Source organism: Salmo salar, chromosome 13 (genome assembly GCF_965601325.2).
Source record: "Salmo salar chromosome 13, fSalSal1, whole genome shotgun sequence".
NCBI classification, from domain to species: domain Eukaryota; kingdom Metazoa; phylum Chordata; class Actinopteri; order Salmoniformes; family Salmonidae; genus Salmo; species Salmo salar.
The window spans coordinates 35802127-35820192 of NC_138303.1; the positions used below are offsets into that span (position 1 = coordinate 35802127).

Below are 18066 nucleotides of genomic sequence, written 5' to 3' on the forward strand. Positions count from 1 at the left end.
GTGTGATTGACTTGGAGTTACAATGTGTTATTTAAGTGTTCCCTTTATTTTTTTGAGCAGTATATAATACATGTACCTTCACATACTTACAGAGGCATGGCCATGGGTAAAGTTGAGTAGAAATTCTGTGAAAAATAATACTGTATATTTACTCCCCCCAGTCTTCCACTTTATCTCAAGCATGATTCAGAGAGGTTATCCAGTCTACTCATTTAATTCCACGAGCAATAAACATCAAGCAATGAGAATCTCAGTTAGCAATCTGACAAAATCCTTAAATTGACTAGGAGTGTTTGTACTGTCTCAGAGGACGTAGATCCTGTTGATTTTACTTGAATCGCATGATGAGAAATTGATCATGCAGGATAAAAGTGTGGCAGATGGGATCTGTTACAGTACCTTAAGGATCAGCTGTCAGTGCCTTTACACGTTGCCAATATCCTACTCCCCTCGCTAGCTCCTCCAAACTCTGGTTCTCCGCTAATGATTTTACAGGGCAAGGGTGCTACTTTTAACGATCTTCACTGACATTTATTAAAATGTGTGCTGTAACAGTGTTCATATTAGCTGTATGACTCAACTCGTTGCATCCCTCTGATAATGGTTTCAATCCTGTTAAACTCTGTTCAGCACGTCTTATAGATGACATAATTCGATCCCCAGGCAGGTGAAAACACTTTTTAATATTGAAATAATAATTACAGATACAAGAGCCAGATGGGGCTCCTGTTTAGTGGTGTTGTTAGAGTCTGAATGTGACTTCTAATCTACTGATGTCCTTGCCTTTGTAGACATGTTCTGTTGACCATTTAGCAGTAGGCCAAAAAGAGTAACTATCTGTTCATTTCTTATTTAACCTTTATTTAACTAGGCAAATCCGTTAACGGGATTGGTTGGACAACAACCAGTGAGAGAACACGGCGCAAAATTCAAAAAAAAATTATCTCAAAATTAAAATTCAAGTATTATACGGCATTTTAAAGATACTCTACTCGTTAATCCAATCACATTGTCCGATTTTAAAAAGGCTTTATGGTGAAAGCAAAACATTAGATTATTTTAGCATAGCACATCAGCAAAAAAGAAAAAAAGAAGCACGATAGCCATCACAAAACCAGATTTACAGCTAAAATTAAGCACTAACCTTTGACAATCTTCATCAGATGACACTCCTAGGACATCATGTTAGACAATACATGCATTTTTTGTTCGATCAAGTTTATATTTATATCCAAAAACCCAATTTCTACATTGGCGCGTTACGTTCAGAAAATGTTCTCCCCTGATAACTTCCGGTGAATAGGCACATTTAATTTACGGAAGAACTCATAACGTTGAAAAAAAATTATAACAATTATTTAAAGAATTAGAGATAATCTACTCCTTTATGCAGCCACTTTGTCAGATTTCAAAATAACTTTACGGAAAAAGCCCATTGTTCAATATTCTGAGTACAGAACTTAGCCTTCAATGCTAAGCTATACAGTTAGCCTACAACCCCGACGATGACAAATCTCTAAAAATATGTTTGAAATATTTACTTACCTTTGCTGATCTTCGGCGGAATGCACTCGGATGGGCACCCACTTCCACAAGAAATGTTAATTTGTTCTGCAAAGCCTATAATTTATTTCCAAATACGTCCGTTTTGTTGACCCATCCAGAACACTTTACAATGCCATGTGGCGTGGACTCAAATCCGTAGACGAAATGGCCAAAAGTTCCATTACCGTTTGTAGAAACACGTCAAACGATGTTTATAATCAAACCTTTAGGGTATTTTTTAACGTAAAATTGCGATAATTTTACTACCGGGCAATAGGTATTCGTCATACAAGAAAAATAAAACAACAGCTAAGACACGTGGATGCGCGTCATAAGACACCTGTTCTCAGACTGGCCAGGGATTGAACGAGCCAGAATTTTCTGCCCGGTTACAGATGACGGATGAAAGCAGTTCCTAAAGATTGTTGACAGCCAATGGAAGAGTTAGGAGGTACAACGTAAATCCTGTCATTGTAGTTTTTCAAGGGATTCAAAAGAAAACTACATTTTGAATTTCTCCCACTTCCTGACTCAATTTTCTCCGTTTTTTTGCCTGCCATATGAGTTCTGTTATACTCACAGACACCATTCAAACAGTTTTAGAAACTTCAGAGTGTTTTCTATCCAAATCTACTAATTATATGCATATTCTAGGAGTAGTAACCAGATTAAATCGGGTACGTTTTTTATCCGGCCGTGAAAATACTGCCCCCTATCCCAAAGAAGTTAAGGACAACAAAGTCAAGGTGTTGGAGTGTCCATCAAAAAGCCCTGACCTCAATCCTATAGAAAATATGTGGGCAGAACTGAAAAGGCGTTTCCAACCTACACTGTGAATGTTTAAATGATGTGTCCAATATAGACAAGAAAAATACAATTTCTGTGTTATTAGTTTAAGCACACTATGTTTGTCTATTGTTGTGACTTAGATGAAGATCAGATCAAATTTGATGACCAAATTATGCAGTAATCCACATAATTCCAAAGGGTTCACATACTACCATTTTTGACCAACTGATGAGCCTTTCTTAATAATCTACTGGAGAACCATTTTGGATTTAAGTATAACTTATGTATGAGTGAAGCTTTTATTGAGAGGTTTAAAGCTTTAATATTTAATAATTTTAGCCCCCCCCCAAACTCATATTCATTAGGCATGTTTAATTTTGTCTGGCTTTACATTCCAAATATATGATTTAAAAAATGAGTCGTCTGGAGTAGGCAGTGCCAATAGTAAGTAAGTAAACTGTTATAGGACCCAAAAGTTAATCAATGTGATTTACCTCTCGATGGTTGCAGAATCTTATCTATTTTTGCAAACTTTCTATTGAAATTGATTCTGGTAAATTCATTTATATTTTCTGAGATGTGAATACCATGTATGTCTACTTCACCATCCACCCATTTTATTGGTAAACTACAAGGTAGTGTAAACACTGTGTCTTTTAGCAATCCAATACATAACATGACACACTAGTCATAATTAGGTTTAGAAAAGTGATCAAGATCAAGAAAAAACTTGAGTCATCGGCATACACATTGTTTTTATTCCCTGGATTTCTAACCCCTTGATGTTCTTGTTGGATCTAATTTTAATAGCTAGCATTTCAATGGCCATAATAAATCGATATAGAGACAACGGACAGCCTTGTTTTACTCCTCATAAAAGCTCAATACTGTCTGAGAAGTAACCATTATTTACTATTTTACATCTGGGGTTCCTGTACATAACTTTAACCCATTGTATAAGAGATTCACCAAAATTAAAGTAACCCAGACATTTATATATAAATTCTAGTCGTACTTTATCAAACGTCTTTTCAAAATCTGCTATGAAGACCAGGCCTTGGTTTCACCAGGATTTTCGCATCACAACATTGAAGTGTAAGAGGCCTCCAGTTTTTTAAATGGATTGGATCTTTATACTTACCACGTGGGTCCTGTTTTAGAACTAATGAAATCAGACCTTCTTGTTGAGTACCTGAAAGTATATATTTTTTAGGAGTAATTAAAACATGCTAATAATAGATCTTTGAGTACATCAAAAAAGGCTTGATATACCTCTACTGGTATACCATCAAGCCCTGGTGTTTTTCCAGACTGAAAATATTGAAATTCCTCAAAAGGTTCATCTTCTGTAAGTTGGCCTTTACACAGGTCTTTCTGTAATTGTGTTAATTTTACATTTATTAATATTATTATTATTATTATTAGGGGAAAATCCTTACAGTTATACAGGTCCGGCAAATGGAGGAGACTGAAAAGAAAACAAATGCTGAAATATTTTGCTTCCTCTTTCAAAATATAATTTGGTGAATCATGGATGACTTTTTGGTAGCATTTCTATGTTGAAAGTTTCAAGAGAAAAGCATTTTTCACTATTTTCCATCCAATATCTTTCTAATCAGACTCCTCTCAATGGCTAAAACCTCTGCTCTAGCATACTGATAATATAGAGTCTAGACTATAGTCATGCCTCTGTACGCAATCACAACTCACTTATATAGAGCAGTCAGACCCAATGCCCTCACCTTGGCTGGTGGTTATGATTTTTCCTTCTCACTTGTGCTGTAATTATAGCTAAGACCAGCTGATTAAAGGCCAGTGGAGTGTCCCACTGTCACTCTCTCCATGCCAACGTGCTGACAAGGCAGCAGCTAATTGCAGGACCAGGATGTTAATTGAAACCTTACTTGGTGATTAACACATTTCCAAAGCATTGAAACAACCTCGGCTATGATTAATATACACCTGTCATAACTAATTGCATTAATACTAAAGAATGATTAGACCTGTCTTGCTCTGTCTTCCAGTCGTCCTCCACTCCTCCAACACATACTCTTGCCTTGACTATCAAACCTCTGATGAATAGTAGAACATAGCAGATGATCAAGACCTGTCGGTCGGTCATGTTTTCATTCTATATCAAAGGAGCCTATCCAAAAATAAATATATTTGTTAGACATGTATATTTTTAGTCTCAAGTGAAGTATAATTTGAGTTGTACACCAGACAACGGGATATATTCACTGTAATACAGAAGTGTGTTTATTGTCTTTGAACTAATGTCATTACATGAGGGTTATGCTACTGTATAATGATTGAATTTAACAGTGGCTTTTATTTTGGTGTCCCTTTAGACCACGAGCGGATCGGGAAGGACTCGTCCTATGAGCAGGAGGGGAAGGTCCAGTTTGTGGTTGATGCAGTTTACGCCATGGCTCACGCCTTACACAACATGCATAAGGAGCTCTGTCCAGGGAAAGTGGGCCTCTGCTCCAAAATGGAAACCATCAATGGAACCATGTTGCTCAAGTTCATTCGCAACGTCAACTTTACAGGTTTGTCTTTGTAATGCAAACAACAAACACCCGTGAACATATGCAAGGATGCAGATACACAAATAAACACATTAGCAAAGGCATCAGCGTTTCCTACATCTCTTGTCTGTAAGACAAAGCCTTACACCATACATTTGTAAAGACGCTTTATCAATTGAAACAGACTTTGAAATGCCAGCTTTGTTCTTCCCACCACATTTACTTGAATGATGTGTCTTACGAGTGTAATTATTTTGAAAACAAACCGTAATGAAAGAAACAATGTGGTTCTATGGCCAACTGAAATACCCCAGTCTACCAGAGAGCAGCATGAAAATGCCTCCCCTAAATAATCTGTTAAGAAAACATGAAAGCAAAAGCAGACTGCAGTGCTTGCGTACAAACCGATTATTACAAGCTTACTGTTACTCAGTTCAGAGAACTCATCTGCATTTTTATGGAACCTCTGTTGCCTGCGAAGCATTTGAAGCTGGGGTACACTACACTGTAGTATACCGCAGTAAAAGTGGGGAAAACATACAAGTGTGCTGCTTTAATAGAATATGTTTAAAGAAAAATACCTTACAGTTGTGATGTAAGGTAAAAAAGAGAAAGTGGACATTTGATTACAATCAGCCACACTATGTAAAGCTTGGTTAGTATTAGTTTGTAGATCCATTAAAGATCAATTGTAAAAGTTGCAATGCTAATTATTCCTGCATTTTCTGACAGAAAATGGCGCCCACACTGTCATACTCATTTTATAAACCTCAAAGTGACAACCGCAACTCCAGTCTTCATCCGTGTTGAAATTTCAAGGAAGGACAAACTCAGATTGCCTAATAACCAACCGTGTGACTGTGACTCATTGGCCTGCTAGGCTACTTTAGAGTATGGTCTCTGTCTGATGTCACTTTCATCTGTTCTAATAAGGTGCTGCTAATTATAAGTGAGCAGAATGTCAGAGTGACACAGTTCAGGCAATCAGGCGTAATGCAACACGTGCATCCTGACACCCACAGACTACTCAGACCCTCTCTTAGAGCCAATTATATGGTAATGAATGCCCTGTTTGGATGGAGGTGTGGTGTGATACTAGAGGAAGGCACAATCCAGTTGAAGAATGGAAGGGAGAGCTGTAGGGGCAGAATAGAAAAGCTGAACCGCATAATGGGAGGGCTGGCGTATCACAGGGCTCTGATGCACTGCTTATAATGTTCTGCACAAAAAGAGACAAAGAGAGTGTATATTGAGTAGGCATACCAACTAGGGATGTGCATTATTCCCTTACAAGACGATTCGATATGTACAGTGCATTCGGAAAGTATTCACATCCCTTGACTTTTTCCACATTTTGTTACGTTACAGCCTATAAAAAAAAAAATTTAATCGCTTTTTTCCCTCATCAATTCACACACAATACCCCATAATGACAAAGCAAAAACAGGTTTTTAGAAATGTTAGCAAATTATAAATATCACATTTACATCAGTATTCAGACCATTTCCTCAGTACTTTGTTGAAGCACCTTTGGCAGTGATTACAGCCTGGAGTATTCTTGAGTATGATGCTACACGCTTGGCACATCTGTATTTGGGGAGTTTCTCCCATTCTTCTCTGCAGATGCTCACAAGCTCTGTCAGGTTGGATGGGGAGCGTCGTTGCGCAGCTATTTTCAGGTCTCTCCAGGGATGTTCGATCGGGTTCAAGTCCAGGCTCTGGCTGGGCCACTCAAGGACATTCAGAGACTTGTCCCGAAACCACTCCTGCGTTGTCTTGGTTGTGTGCTTAGGGTCGTTGTCCTGTTGGAAGGTGAACCTTTCTCCCTAGTCTGAGGTCCTGAGTGGTCTGGAGCAGGTTTTCATCAAGGATGTCTCTGAACTTTGCTCGGTTCATCTTTCCCTCGATCCTGACTAGTCTCCCAGTCCCTGCCGCTGAAGAAAAAAAAACACAGCATGATGCTGCCACCACCATGCTTCACCATAGGGATGGTGCCAGGTTTCCTCCAGATGTGACGCCTGGCATTCAGGCCAAAGAGTACAGTCTTGGTTTCATCAGACCAGAGAATCTTGTTTCTCATGGTCTGAGAGTCCTTTAGGTGCCTTTTGGCAAACTCCAAGCAGGCTGTTATGTGCTTTTTACTGAGGCGTGGCTTCCATCTGACCACTCTACCATAAAGGCCTGATTGGTGGAGTGCTGCAGAGATGGTTGTCCTTCTGAAAGGTTCTCCCATCTCCACAGCGGAACTCTGGAGCTCTGTCAGAGTGACCATCGGGTTCTTGGTCACCTCCCTGACCAAGGCCCTTCTCACCCATTTGCTCAGTTTGGCCAGACGGCCAGCTCTAGGAAGATTATTGATGGTTCCAAGCTTCTTCCATTTAAGAATGATGGAGATCACTGTGTTCTTGGGGACATTCAATGCTGCAAAAATGTTTTGGTACCCTTCCCCAGATCGGTGCCTCGACACAATCCTGTCTCGGAGCTCTACAGACAATTCCTTCATCCTCATGGGTTGGTTTTTGCTTTGACATGCACTGTCAACTGTGGGACCTTATATAGACAGGTGTGTTTCCAAATCATGTCCAATCAATTGAATTTACCACAGGTGGATTCCAATCAAGTTGTAGAAACATCTCAAGGATGATCAATGGAAACAGGATGCACCTGAGCTTAATTTCGAATCGCATAGCAAACGGTCTGAATACTTATGTAACTAAGGTATTTCAGTTTTTTATTTTTAATACATTTGCAAAAATGTCTTATTATGGGTTATTGTGTGTAAATTGATGAAGAATATAAATTAATGTAATCCATTTTAGAATAAGGCTGTAACGTACCAAAGTCAAGGGTTCTGAATATTTTCCGAATGCACTGTATCTACTGTACCAGTGAAATGTTTGTACACACCTACTCATTCAAGGGTTTTTATTTTTTTTTATTTTCTACATTGTAGAATAATAATGAAGACATCACATTTATGAAGTAACACATATGGAATCATGTAGTAACCAAAAAAGTGTTAAGCAAATCAAAACATATTTTATATTTGAGAGTCTTCAAAATATCCACCCTTTGCCTTGATGACAGATTTGCACAGTCTTAGCGGAATGATATAGCCGTCTGTAGCGCGGGTACATTTCTTTATCAGGGGTACTTCGGGGAAACGACCCCTAACTTCCTCCATACTGAACACAGAGACATACAAATGGTATCCACAAGTTCATCTGACTCTAGGGAAGTAGATAAAGGGCCTCTTTGCCAAAATCCCAAGGTATCCCTTTAAGAATTCAAAGTTAATGCCTGAACTTAACCCTAACCTTAAAAATGTGTAGCTAATGCCTAAACTTCACCTTAAACACTTTGAAATTTGATCTTTGGTGCAAATTTGAAAATGGACAATTGAGAAACATGGATGATAGTCTAATTCTGACGTGCGACTGAGAGCAGAAACAGGCCGCCTACCTCGTGTTGCTGGGCACAGTGAGTAGGCTACTGATATTCGCTGGGGCTGTTCAGCCTGCCAAATGACTTGTAGATCAATGACTGTCAACACAGTTACATGCTTAGTTCAACACTGAAGGAGAGGATGCATCAGTTGTCACAAAATATGAATCACTCAGTCTCATTTAAATCAATCAGTCTCACTGACTTATCTTTATCTACCTAATTTACCTTTGAAGGGAATTGTTTGTCTGCAAAATATAAGACAAAAGGGCAGCCTTCTCTTACAAGGAAGAAGCTTTGTCCTGTTATCATGTTTTCTCCTTCTTTAGACAACCGACCACAGGTTGTGGCCAGAATGTAGACTGTGTTTGTGTGTTTGTGTGTGGTGGGGCATTACTTGACAATGCAAATTATAGTAAGAATTCAAAGTCAAAAGATTGTTTGCATATTCCTCAACTAAGCCAACATATGGAATTGTTTTGAGATGATGATACCATGGATCATTTAGCAATTTGATTTTCATTTTAGGACACCTTTAGGTATCTTTTTTTTTATTTTAATGTATTTTTTTAAATACTACATTTGGCCTTTACTACTATAGCCCCTAGAAACGCATTTAATAACGCATGCATAAATGGCAAAAAAGATAGTCTATAAATGTACCATAAGGAATGAGGTTTTGATGTATCGGTCCTATATCTAGGCGATATAAGCAAGCTCAGGAAATATTTTCGTTTTTTTGGACACATATTTAACCCCTTATTTTTTGGGGGCACAAAACTACCTCCATACTTCCATTCGATTGCATTGGTTACCTTTAGATGAGTCCATCACACTTGTGGGGGTCCTAGAGCAAAACGGAGAAACCATCATATTCGTGAGAGTTTCCCCTTTCCAAACCATTCATACACTACAGACATTTTCATGAGAAAACAACTGATTTTCAGGATGTCTCATGGTCTTACATGAGACCTTCCACTGCAGATGCGGAAAGCCGACAGACGGATGCGGTGGATTGAAACGCAGCCCATCTCCAGTTTAAACTGACAGATTTTGATGAGGATTTTTTTATTATGGTACTTAGATTGATGCACAGGTTCGTCAATAGACTCTAGATTAAGCTCCCTTTACTCCTCTTTTGACATCCAGCCTACCCCTACCACCTTCTCCAACCTAGCAGTAGCACTCCCTATAGAAAAGGACTTGAATGCCTGTGACGAAGCTGACTTGGTAGCTCTCGTCATGAAAGTGCATTATTTATTTCCCCTTAGAAGTTTTTTGCGCTTTCATATTTCCCCATATATCTAGTAATTAATGTATCCTAAAGGTATATACTGTTGTTTTTTTGCCAGTATCATGGGTATTTACTGTGCGCAAGGCAAGGTTAATTATGTGTCGAGGAAATGTTTGGTTGAGTTGCATTGTGACGCATTTCAGTTTCCTATTTAAATGCAGAAATGTACCATTTTGCAATCCTCCAAGCTGGATGCGATGTTCAGGTGCACATGAACACTTGCTACACTGACGAGAAATAAGTTTGTTTATTTCCTTGTTGTAACGTGTCCTGTGTCTGAAGTTTGCGTATCTCGTAACTACATCTCGTCTCATGTCTGTGTATAATGGACGGGTGCACGGCTCCATAAGTAATATGTTTTGCCCCTTGCTGGCCTGCAGAACTATTGCTATTAAATGTGTATTCATTAATGGAAAGTATTTCCGCTTTGAGGATAAGCAGGAATGTTTAAGATGTTTATTTAAATGGCATATGTAAATGTGGGTATAATGAAGATGTCTGTTACATGATTTAATATGTCATATTTGGGTAAAGAGCTCCATGGTTAATGGTATGGTCCATAGGGAGTGGCCGTAGGTATAAAGGTACAGTACCTGTTAATTCCCCAGTTCACAGGTTGAACTATGTTCTAGCTCTGGTATGTGAGCTGTGTGGGGAGGCTGTCCATTGCCTGGTATACCCCAACTTGCTATTTATGGTTTGGCAAGGTAGGCCTGATTGAAGCTTAGGTTTTTGATCTAGATTCAAATCAGTATTTTGAGAGTCTGTTCATTTGTTGACACCTTTTGTAGATTATGTAATATTCATTGGATTTCGTCATTCACCGGGAACCACCACGACAATGACCTTTACCTGCATTACTGGAAGACTTCTCAGTAATAAAACTCAAAAGTATTGCGGTTAGACCTAAGATGAACTAAAAATCAATGACAAAAACACATTACCGGAAGGATGTATTGCCTTCAATAGTCTTATTGTACATTAGAATTTAAAATGTAAAAGATTTTAAGGATAACAAGTGTTAACATGATCCCAGTCTATTCTGTCTGGGACCTGGAAGCACCCATGCTGACTAGAGGAAAGGAGGCAATTCCTGATATTGTTGAGGAGGTTGATTCTTGTTGATGTTAGTCCTACCACCATATTATCAATTTTTTCAGAAACAATGCTTCTGCTGCACTGGCTAAATTGTATCATATTCGGGGGATAGCATAGCTTACATTGTGAATTCCCTTCGTTCAAAGAAAGCGAGATTAGAGATAAAAAGCTACAAATACCCATATCCATTACATTGAAACCCAGCGGCTTTACTTTAATTAAAAGCATAGAACTGTTAACATTTTTGTGATTGAAGGATGGCTGAGATTGTTAGTTCAGCTAGAAAAATACAATGTACTTCTGCATTCTTCAACAAACAATGGATACTTTCCTCAGTGAGTAGCCATAAGCAAACCTTCAAGTCAAGAGGGACCTGGCACATATGAACTTGCCGATTTGTAAAGCCAGTTAATTGTTGCAACTGCCTGCATATGAAATTTGAATTACAGAGTGGGGAAGCATAAACGCCAAATGCCATCCTCCCTGCCAGGCAACTAACAAAATTACATGCCATGACAAACTGCGAGGGTAGGGTAAAATACAGCTTGGAATTCAATGCAGCCTCCTTTGTGAGTTCGGTATTACTAAGAAATAACAGGGAGAGGCTGACAGGACAATCAGCCACAGCATTGGCTGACTAATAACCAAAAAAGGCTGGGCCTCCATTTAAAGTGGTTGTAAATTATTGCGTGTCATTGTCACCACTGAATCCTTGTGTTTTCAAAGCCTACTTTAGCATTTACAGGGAAATGTAGAAGATTGTGATAGTTGTTTATCTTCACTGTTAGTTTGGTTGAGGAGGCTGCAGCACTAACAGTGGCTAGGGGGGGTTTTGTGGAGTTGTTACAGATACAGTATAATCATGTATATTGTTTGTTGTTTTACATGTGCTCCATGTACTTTAAGTGTGTTTTATTCTGTTTTTCTCTGTGATTGAACCCCAGTTATGATTATGGATTTGTGGTTTGAATGCAGGTCATTTGAGACCTTAGGGTAAACCACTGTGCATACAGTACAGCCCTTACCTTACGGGTTTTCAGCAGCTGTTCTGAAATTCATTTTTTTTATGTTCAGAGTCAAACTCATGGAAGAGTAACCCCTTGAAAAACCTTGAATATGTATCACATACAGTACCAGTATGGAGAGTATATAAAAACTAATCCACAAGACACTCAACCATCATCATGAGATGTATTTATGGATACTATTTTTACATCTAACCTTATTATTCAGTACAATGTATGTCATATTTACAGAATGTAGGCAACTCAAATTATTCTAATATTACATAGTTGTACTTAACAGACTTTTACACTTCTAATAACTTTCAAAGAGTCAGTCAGTAGTAGGGTTAACATCATTGGTTCTTAAGAATGAACAATGTTTAAAACAAAACGTGTTTCAGCTGACTGGACAGTATTTTACAAGGCTGTAGACCCTATAGACCCCTCAAACTCAACTCTGGACCTTGAAGCCAGTGCCACTGCATTTCTTCATTGTTCCCCTCTGATCAGGGACAGATTTAGACCTGGGACACCAGGTGTGTGCAATTAATTATCAGGTAGAACAAAAAACCAGCATGCTCCAGACCTCATAGGGTAAGAGCTGAGTACCCCTGCTATAGACTATTGCCTCAGAATTCAACCATATGATGCCAGTTTTCACACATTCAATAAGTGACGACTTTGACAAAACTACAGTAGAGCAATAACCTCTGAGATAAAAATGTAAAATTATATAGAAAGTTGACTCCATAAAAGTCTTGGAAGTCTTGCCCATGGAAGGCTCTTGAAGAGGTAAAGTGTGCCAATACCAGCCTATCTAAAGGTTGCCAATTTTATCTGGCACTAGATAAACCTTTCTAATTCATATATTTTCAATGACTCACACAGTACTTCATCAAAACGAAATGAAAGTGACTTGTATATGAATACAATTGTTCACTTGTGGACATTGCCCCTTAGAAGCTATTCTCTTTAGCTATAGAGAGATGCATATCTTTTTACTTAAGTAGATAGTGAGTGGAGCAGAGAGAATGTACATTCTTAGCGATGAGAAACATGATTATAAACTGGATGTGTTCAATGTGCGTGTATCTCTTTGAAAGTGGGATGACCAACTCTTCTACGAGAACTCATTCCCTATAGACATTTAGCAGACATTTAGCAGACGCTCTTATCCAGAGCGACTTACAAATTGGTGCATTCACCTTATAATATCCAGTGGAACACCCACTTTACAATAGTGCATCTAAATCTTTTAAGGGGGGGGGGGGGTTAGAAGGATTACTTTATCCTATCCCAGGTATTCCTTAAAGAGGTGGGGTTTCAGGTGTCTCCGGAAGGTGGTGATTGACTCCGCTGTCCTGGCGTCGTGAGGGAGCTTGTTCCACCATTGGGGTGCCAGAGCAGCGAACAGTTTTGACTGGGCTGAGCGGGAACTGTGCTTCCTCAGAGGTAGGGAGGCGAGTAGGCCAGAGGTGGATGAACGCAGTGCCCTTGTTTGGGTGTAGGGCCTGATCAGAGCCTGAAGGTACGCAGGTGCCGTTCCCCTCACAGCTCCGTAGGCAAGCACCATGGTCTTGTAGCGGATGCGAGCTTCAACTGGAAGCCAGTGGAGAGAGCGGATTAGATATAGATTAGATATGCGTAGCTACAGAGAAAACATTTGACACAAAAAAGCACAAAAAAACATCCACTATCCATCCTAAGCCCATATTATATTTAAACAGGAAGTCAGCACTAAAATGAACCATCTTGTATTTCGAATCTTCTTTTAAAATCTAAGCTTTCTTATCCACTAACCTTCACAGCCGAGATCTGAGACCTGACTTGCAAGCACACCTATGTGTATTGCTTTGAAGTGTTGGAGTGTGTGATATCAAGTCCACCAAAGTGAGCTGCAACCATATTTTAAAGGGATGTGATATGGGGAGGAGAGAGAGAATGAAAGAGAAAGGCCTCTCTATGGCCTTCTCTCTTTATCCGCATCTATCCACAGCCACATTCTCTATGGGGCAGCTGGCTGCGGTGCTCTACTCGGCTCCCAACAGAAAATCACAGGATCCCCACACCCCTCATTTGACACAGTGAGGGGTTTGTGAGCTTGCTCAGGTCCAGGACCAGGCAGGAACACACAGAGAGGAAGAGGTGTGTGTGTGTGGGGGGGCTTACTGTAGTAATCAAGCCCCATGCTGTCATTAGACAGCGCTCTGAGGGGACTTTGGGGGCAATGTGTAACAAAACAACAGGCAGAATGAAAGAGAGTGAAATTATATGAGAATGGGCACAGACAAAAGCTGTGGTCCGACACCCAGGGGAAAAGTCCCACATGGCTGTCAGCATCCATTTTACTCCCCTCATTTATAACAGTATGGTAGAGAACTCATGCCCCAGCAGCTTAGACCTCATGTAACGCTATTCACATATAGCGTATGATGAAAAAAAAGACCAAGAAAAGATTTTCGCACTACAGCTTTTATGAATAAACAAATACTTTATTACATAATTTCAAATAATGAAATGACCCTCTACCCTCCAGTGTTTCTGATGAAATGTTTAATAACTCTACTGTACATGTGGATGTTCATACCAAGGTTGTTATAGTTTCATATTGTGTACAAAGAATGTGGATTTTATTAACAAAAATGTCCCTTTTCATTTTTCTGCAGGAATTGCGGGCACTCCAGTGATCTTCAATGTTAACGGAGATGCCCCTGGTCGCTATGAGATCTATCAGTACCAGATGAAACACAACACCACAGAATACAAGATCATCGGCCACTGGGCAGACCAGCTCCATTTAGACGTATGGCTATTTCTCTCATTATGACTTCCACTTGTTTATTGCATGGCACCCGTCAAGGTTTTCAGTAATGTGAATCCAAGTAAATAACATATGCAGTTGGAAATAGAGTCTGTGAAGGTTTATACAGTACACCATATTTTTAGGTGAAAAAAGATGCACTGGCTAAAAACATGTCATATTAAACCATGATATGAATGCATTATTCATTACTGTATCCATAGCAGTCCATGCACCTTGCCTTGAGTTGGGTTGCTTTACCATCAAATTCATTCAGGACCTGGGATTTATCTATATCACAATAGGGCAGTAGATATCAGGGGCCGGCTGTGGGGTTACTGTTGCACCTAAATCCAGTTTTACCATTTTCATAGAATCCCCCTTAGCTGTTGTGAAATGCAGGCCCAGGGATAGAGATAGTAATATTCACAAAACGCTAACAACCATGTTGCCATTCAGAGATTGTTTACTTAGCTGATTCAGATTCTAAACCAGGCCATTTCAGGTAACCTGCAGGCATCCAAAACATATGATAATAAACAAAATAATGGCAAAAGGACAAGGTCATTATGTAAGCCTTACCATATTTCCACATTTGCTCATTCTACCTAATTAGGTGGAAAGTGTCTTTTAAGCAAGGCTTATGTGGCTGAGAAGAGGACAGATACATTATGTCGTTTCCTGCTGAGTTACACTATATGCAAAAGTATGTGGACACCCCTTCAAATGAGTGGATTCGGCTATTTCAGCCACACCCGTTGCTGACAGAGGTGTAAAATTGATCACACGGCCATGCAACCTCCATAGCCAACATTGGCAGTAGAATGGCATTACTGAAGAGCTCAGTGACTTTCAACCTGGCACCGTCATAGGATACCACCTTTCCAACAAGTCGGTTTGTAAAATTTCGGCCCTGCTAGAGCTGCCCAGGTCAACTGTAAGTGCTGTTATTGTAAAGTGGAAACATCTAGGAGCAACAACAGCTCAGCCTCGAAGTGGTAGGCCACACAAGTTCACAGAATGGGACCGCCGAGTGCTGAATCGCGTAAAAATCGTCTGTCCTCGGTTGCAACACTCACTACCGAGTTCCAAACTCCTTCTGGAAGCAACGTCAGCACAAGAACGGTTTGTCGGGAGCTTCATGAAATGGGATTCCATGGCCGAGCAGCCGCACACAAGCCTAAGATCACCATGCACAATGCTAAGCGTCGGCTGGAGTGGTGTAAAGCTCGCCACCATTGGACTCTGGAGCAGTGGAAACGTGTTTTCTGGAGTGATGAATCACACTTCACCATCTGGCAGTCCGACGGATGAATCTTGGCAGATGCCAGGAGAGAATGTTACCTGCCCCAATGCATAGTGCCAACTGTAAAGTTTGGTGGGGGAGGAGTAATGGTTTGGGGCTGTTTTTCATGGTTTGGGCTAGGCCCCTTAGTGCCAGTGAAGTGAAATGTTAACTCTGCAGTATACAATGACATTCTAGACGATTCTTTGCAGAAATGGTTTGTTGAGATCGTTGTGGAAGAACTTGACTGGCCTGCACAGAGACATGACCTCAACCCCATCAATTACCTTTGGGATGAATTGGAACACTGACTGTGAGCCAGGCCTATTCACCCAACATCAATGCCCAACCTCACTAATGCTCTTGTGGCTGAATGGAAGCAAGTCCCCGGCAGCACTGTTCCAACATCTAGTGGAAAGCCTTCCCAGAAAAGTGGAGGCTGTTATAGCAGCAAAGGGGGGACCAACTCCATATTGGTGTAGTCGTCTTGTTAGATGGTGTTTTTTTTAAATGGTCCTTAAAAACAGATGTCTTTCATCCCACCCCCTTGTGTTTGGATTTATTCTAATCCACTAAAAGTTAATTGAATTGTGCCCTCATGCATATGTAATATTCCTTTTTAATATGCAACAACATAAACAAGATAGTTGCGGCCACACAATGTGATCAGTGTTAACTTTAACAGGCAGCTCAACCGAGTGGGTCATCTACATTTTGGCCAATTGTATTCCTGAATGCTGGTCATTGACCTAATGCACAGCCAACAATTCCGGTCCTTTCAAAATAGGAGTTTACCCTTCTAAATTAATTATATTCAATTTATTATCTATTAAGTTATATATTCATAGCTTTTAATTAATATATTAATACCAAGAAAGTGATATTTCTCCATTTCTATTTTAGATTTAAAATGATAAAATAGTAACAAAGTATAGTTTTATTGACCTATTAATGAACTGCTGTTAATGTAAATGGTTAGCTTACTGATATATCCTAGATCCCTAGTTAACCGTTGGTAATTTGAACATAGTAGACTACATCATTTCTCAAGAGGTGTCATTTCAGAATGAGGGGTGCTGTAGCTCTGCTGGTGTTGTTATTCTGTCTGTCGAGCGCATGAGCTCAGGAAAGGAGGAGGGGTCAGAGAATGACATCATTCAACAGAGTGACAATGAACAGGTAGTGAGCAGGGTGAGGGATTCAGATTAAGAGCCAAAGGCCTGAGGAAACAGAGACAACCCACAACTGACTGGCAAGGCCACCACACACACACCTGCAGTACACTCCTCTCCCCCGCCCCCTTCCCCTGCCTGCCTGCCTGCCTGCCTGCCTGCCTGCCATGTACTCAATCATACTTATACATTCATTATATATACCCATTGATTCTTAAAGAATATAACTTATAAATGCCTTATGAGCTTAGTTCAACTGTCATACCCCATCAGAACCCAAAATAAAAGCCTGTTTTACTCCAATGTTTGTAAAGAATGTAAATGTAAAGAAACACTGAAAACATGGTTAAAGCTATAATTTTGATATCATGGAGGGTCAGTCCTTGCATCCATACCTCCTGTCTATGAATTTGAGAGTGATAACATTTCTACAGGCCCATACCTCAGCTTTTTACAAAGAATGATCAAGTTATCTACAGATCTTAATTTGATACTGTTTGCTACAGTAGGAAAATGATCCTGCACCAACAGGAAATGTGAATTATTATGTGTATTATAATTAATTGACATGTTTGTAGGGTGTGATACATGTTTCGTAAGGGAAAATCAAGTCAGAAATTTCAAAGGGGAAATTACAAACTTCAGAAGCCTTTTTAAACCTCAAATACACTACAAGTTGTTAATTCCCTGCATTGCAGAACAGTTATCCTGCAACAGGATATTAAAATTAAGATCCTACATCTGTACTGCAAGTGTGTGTGTGGTGGCCTGACAAACCTTTGGCTCTTAATCTGAATCACTCACCCTGCTCTCTACCTCTCATTGTCACTCTATTGAATGATGTCATTCTCTGACCCCCTCCACTCTCCTCCTTTCCTGAGCTCATGCCCTCGGCAGACAGAACAGCAACACCAGCAGAGCTACAGCCCCCCTCATTCTGAAGTGACAGCTCATCAGCTCGTCATTAATGGGTCAATAAACACTATCATTTTTGTGACTATCTTATAATCTTAAATCTAAAATAGAAATGGAGAAATATCAATTTATCTTCAAATTAATGGATGAATTAATAGATTTCTTAATATACTGAACAAAAATATAAAC

General features: G+C 39.7%; 1 protein-coding gene across 1 annotated transcript in view; it reads left to right on the top strand.

Annotated features, from left to right (window-relative positions):
* Positions 1-18066, top strand: part of LOC106567287 (metabotropic glutamate receptor 4) — a 254325-nt gene that overhangs the window by 213950 nt on the left and 22309 nt on the right. The window contains exons 6-7 of the mRNA XM_045693162.2: positions 4686-4886; positions 14372-14508. Coding sequence (XP_045549118.1) covers positions 4686-4886; positions 14372-14508 — 338 coding nt within the window. The remainder of the gene's footprint in view (positions 1-4685; positions 4887-14371; positions 14509-18066) is intronic.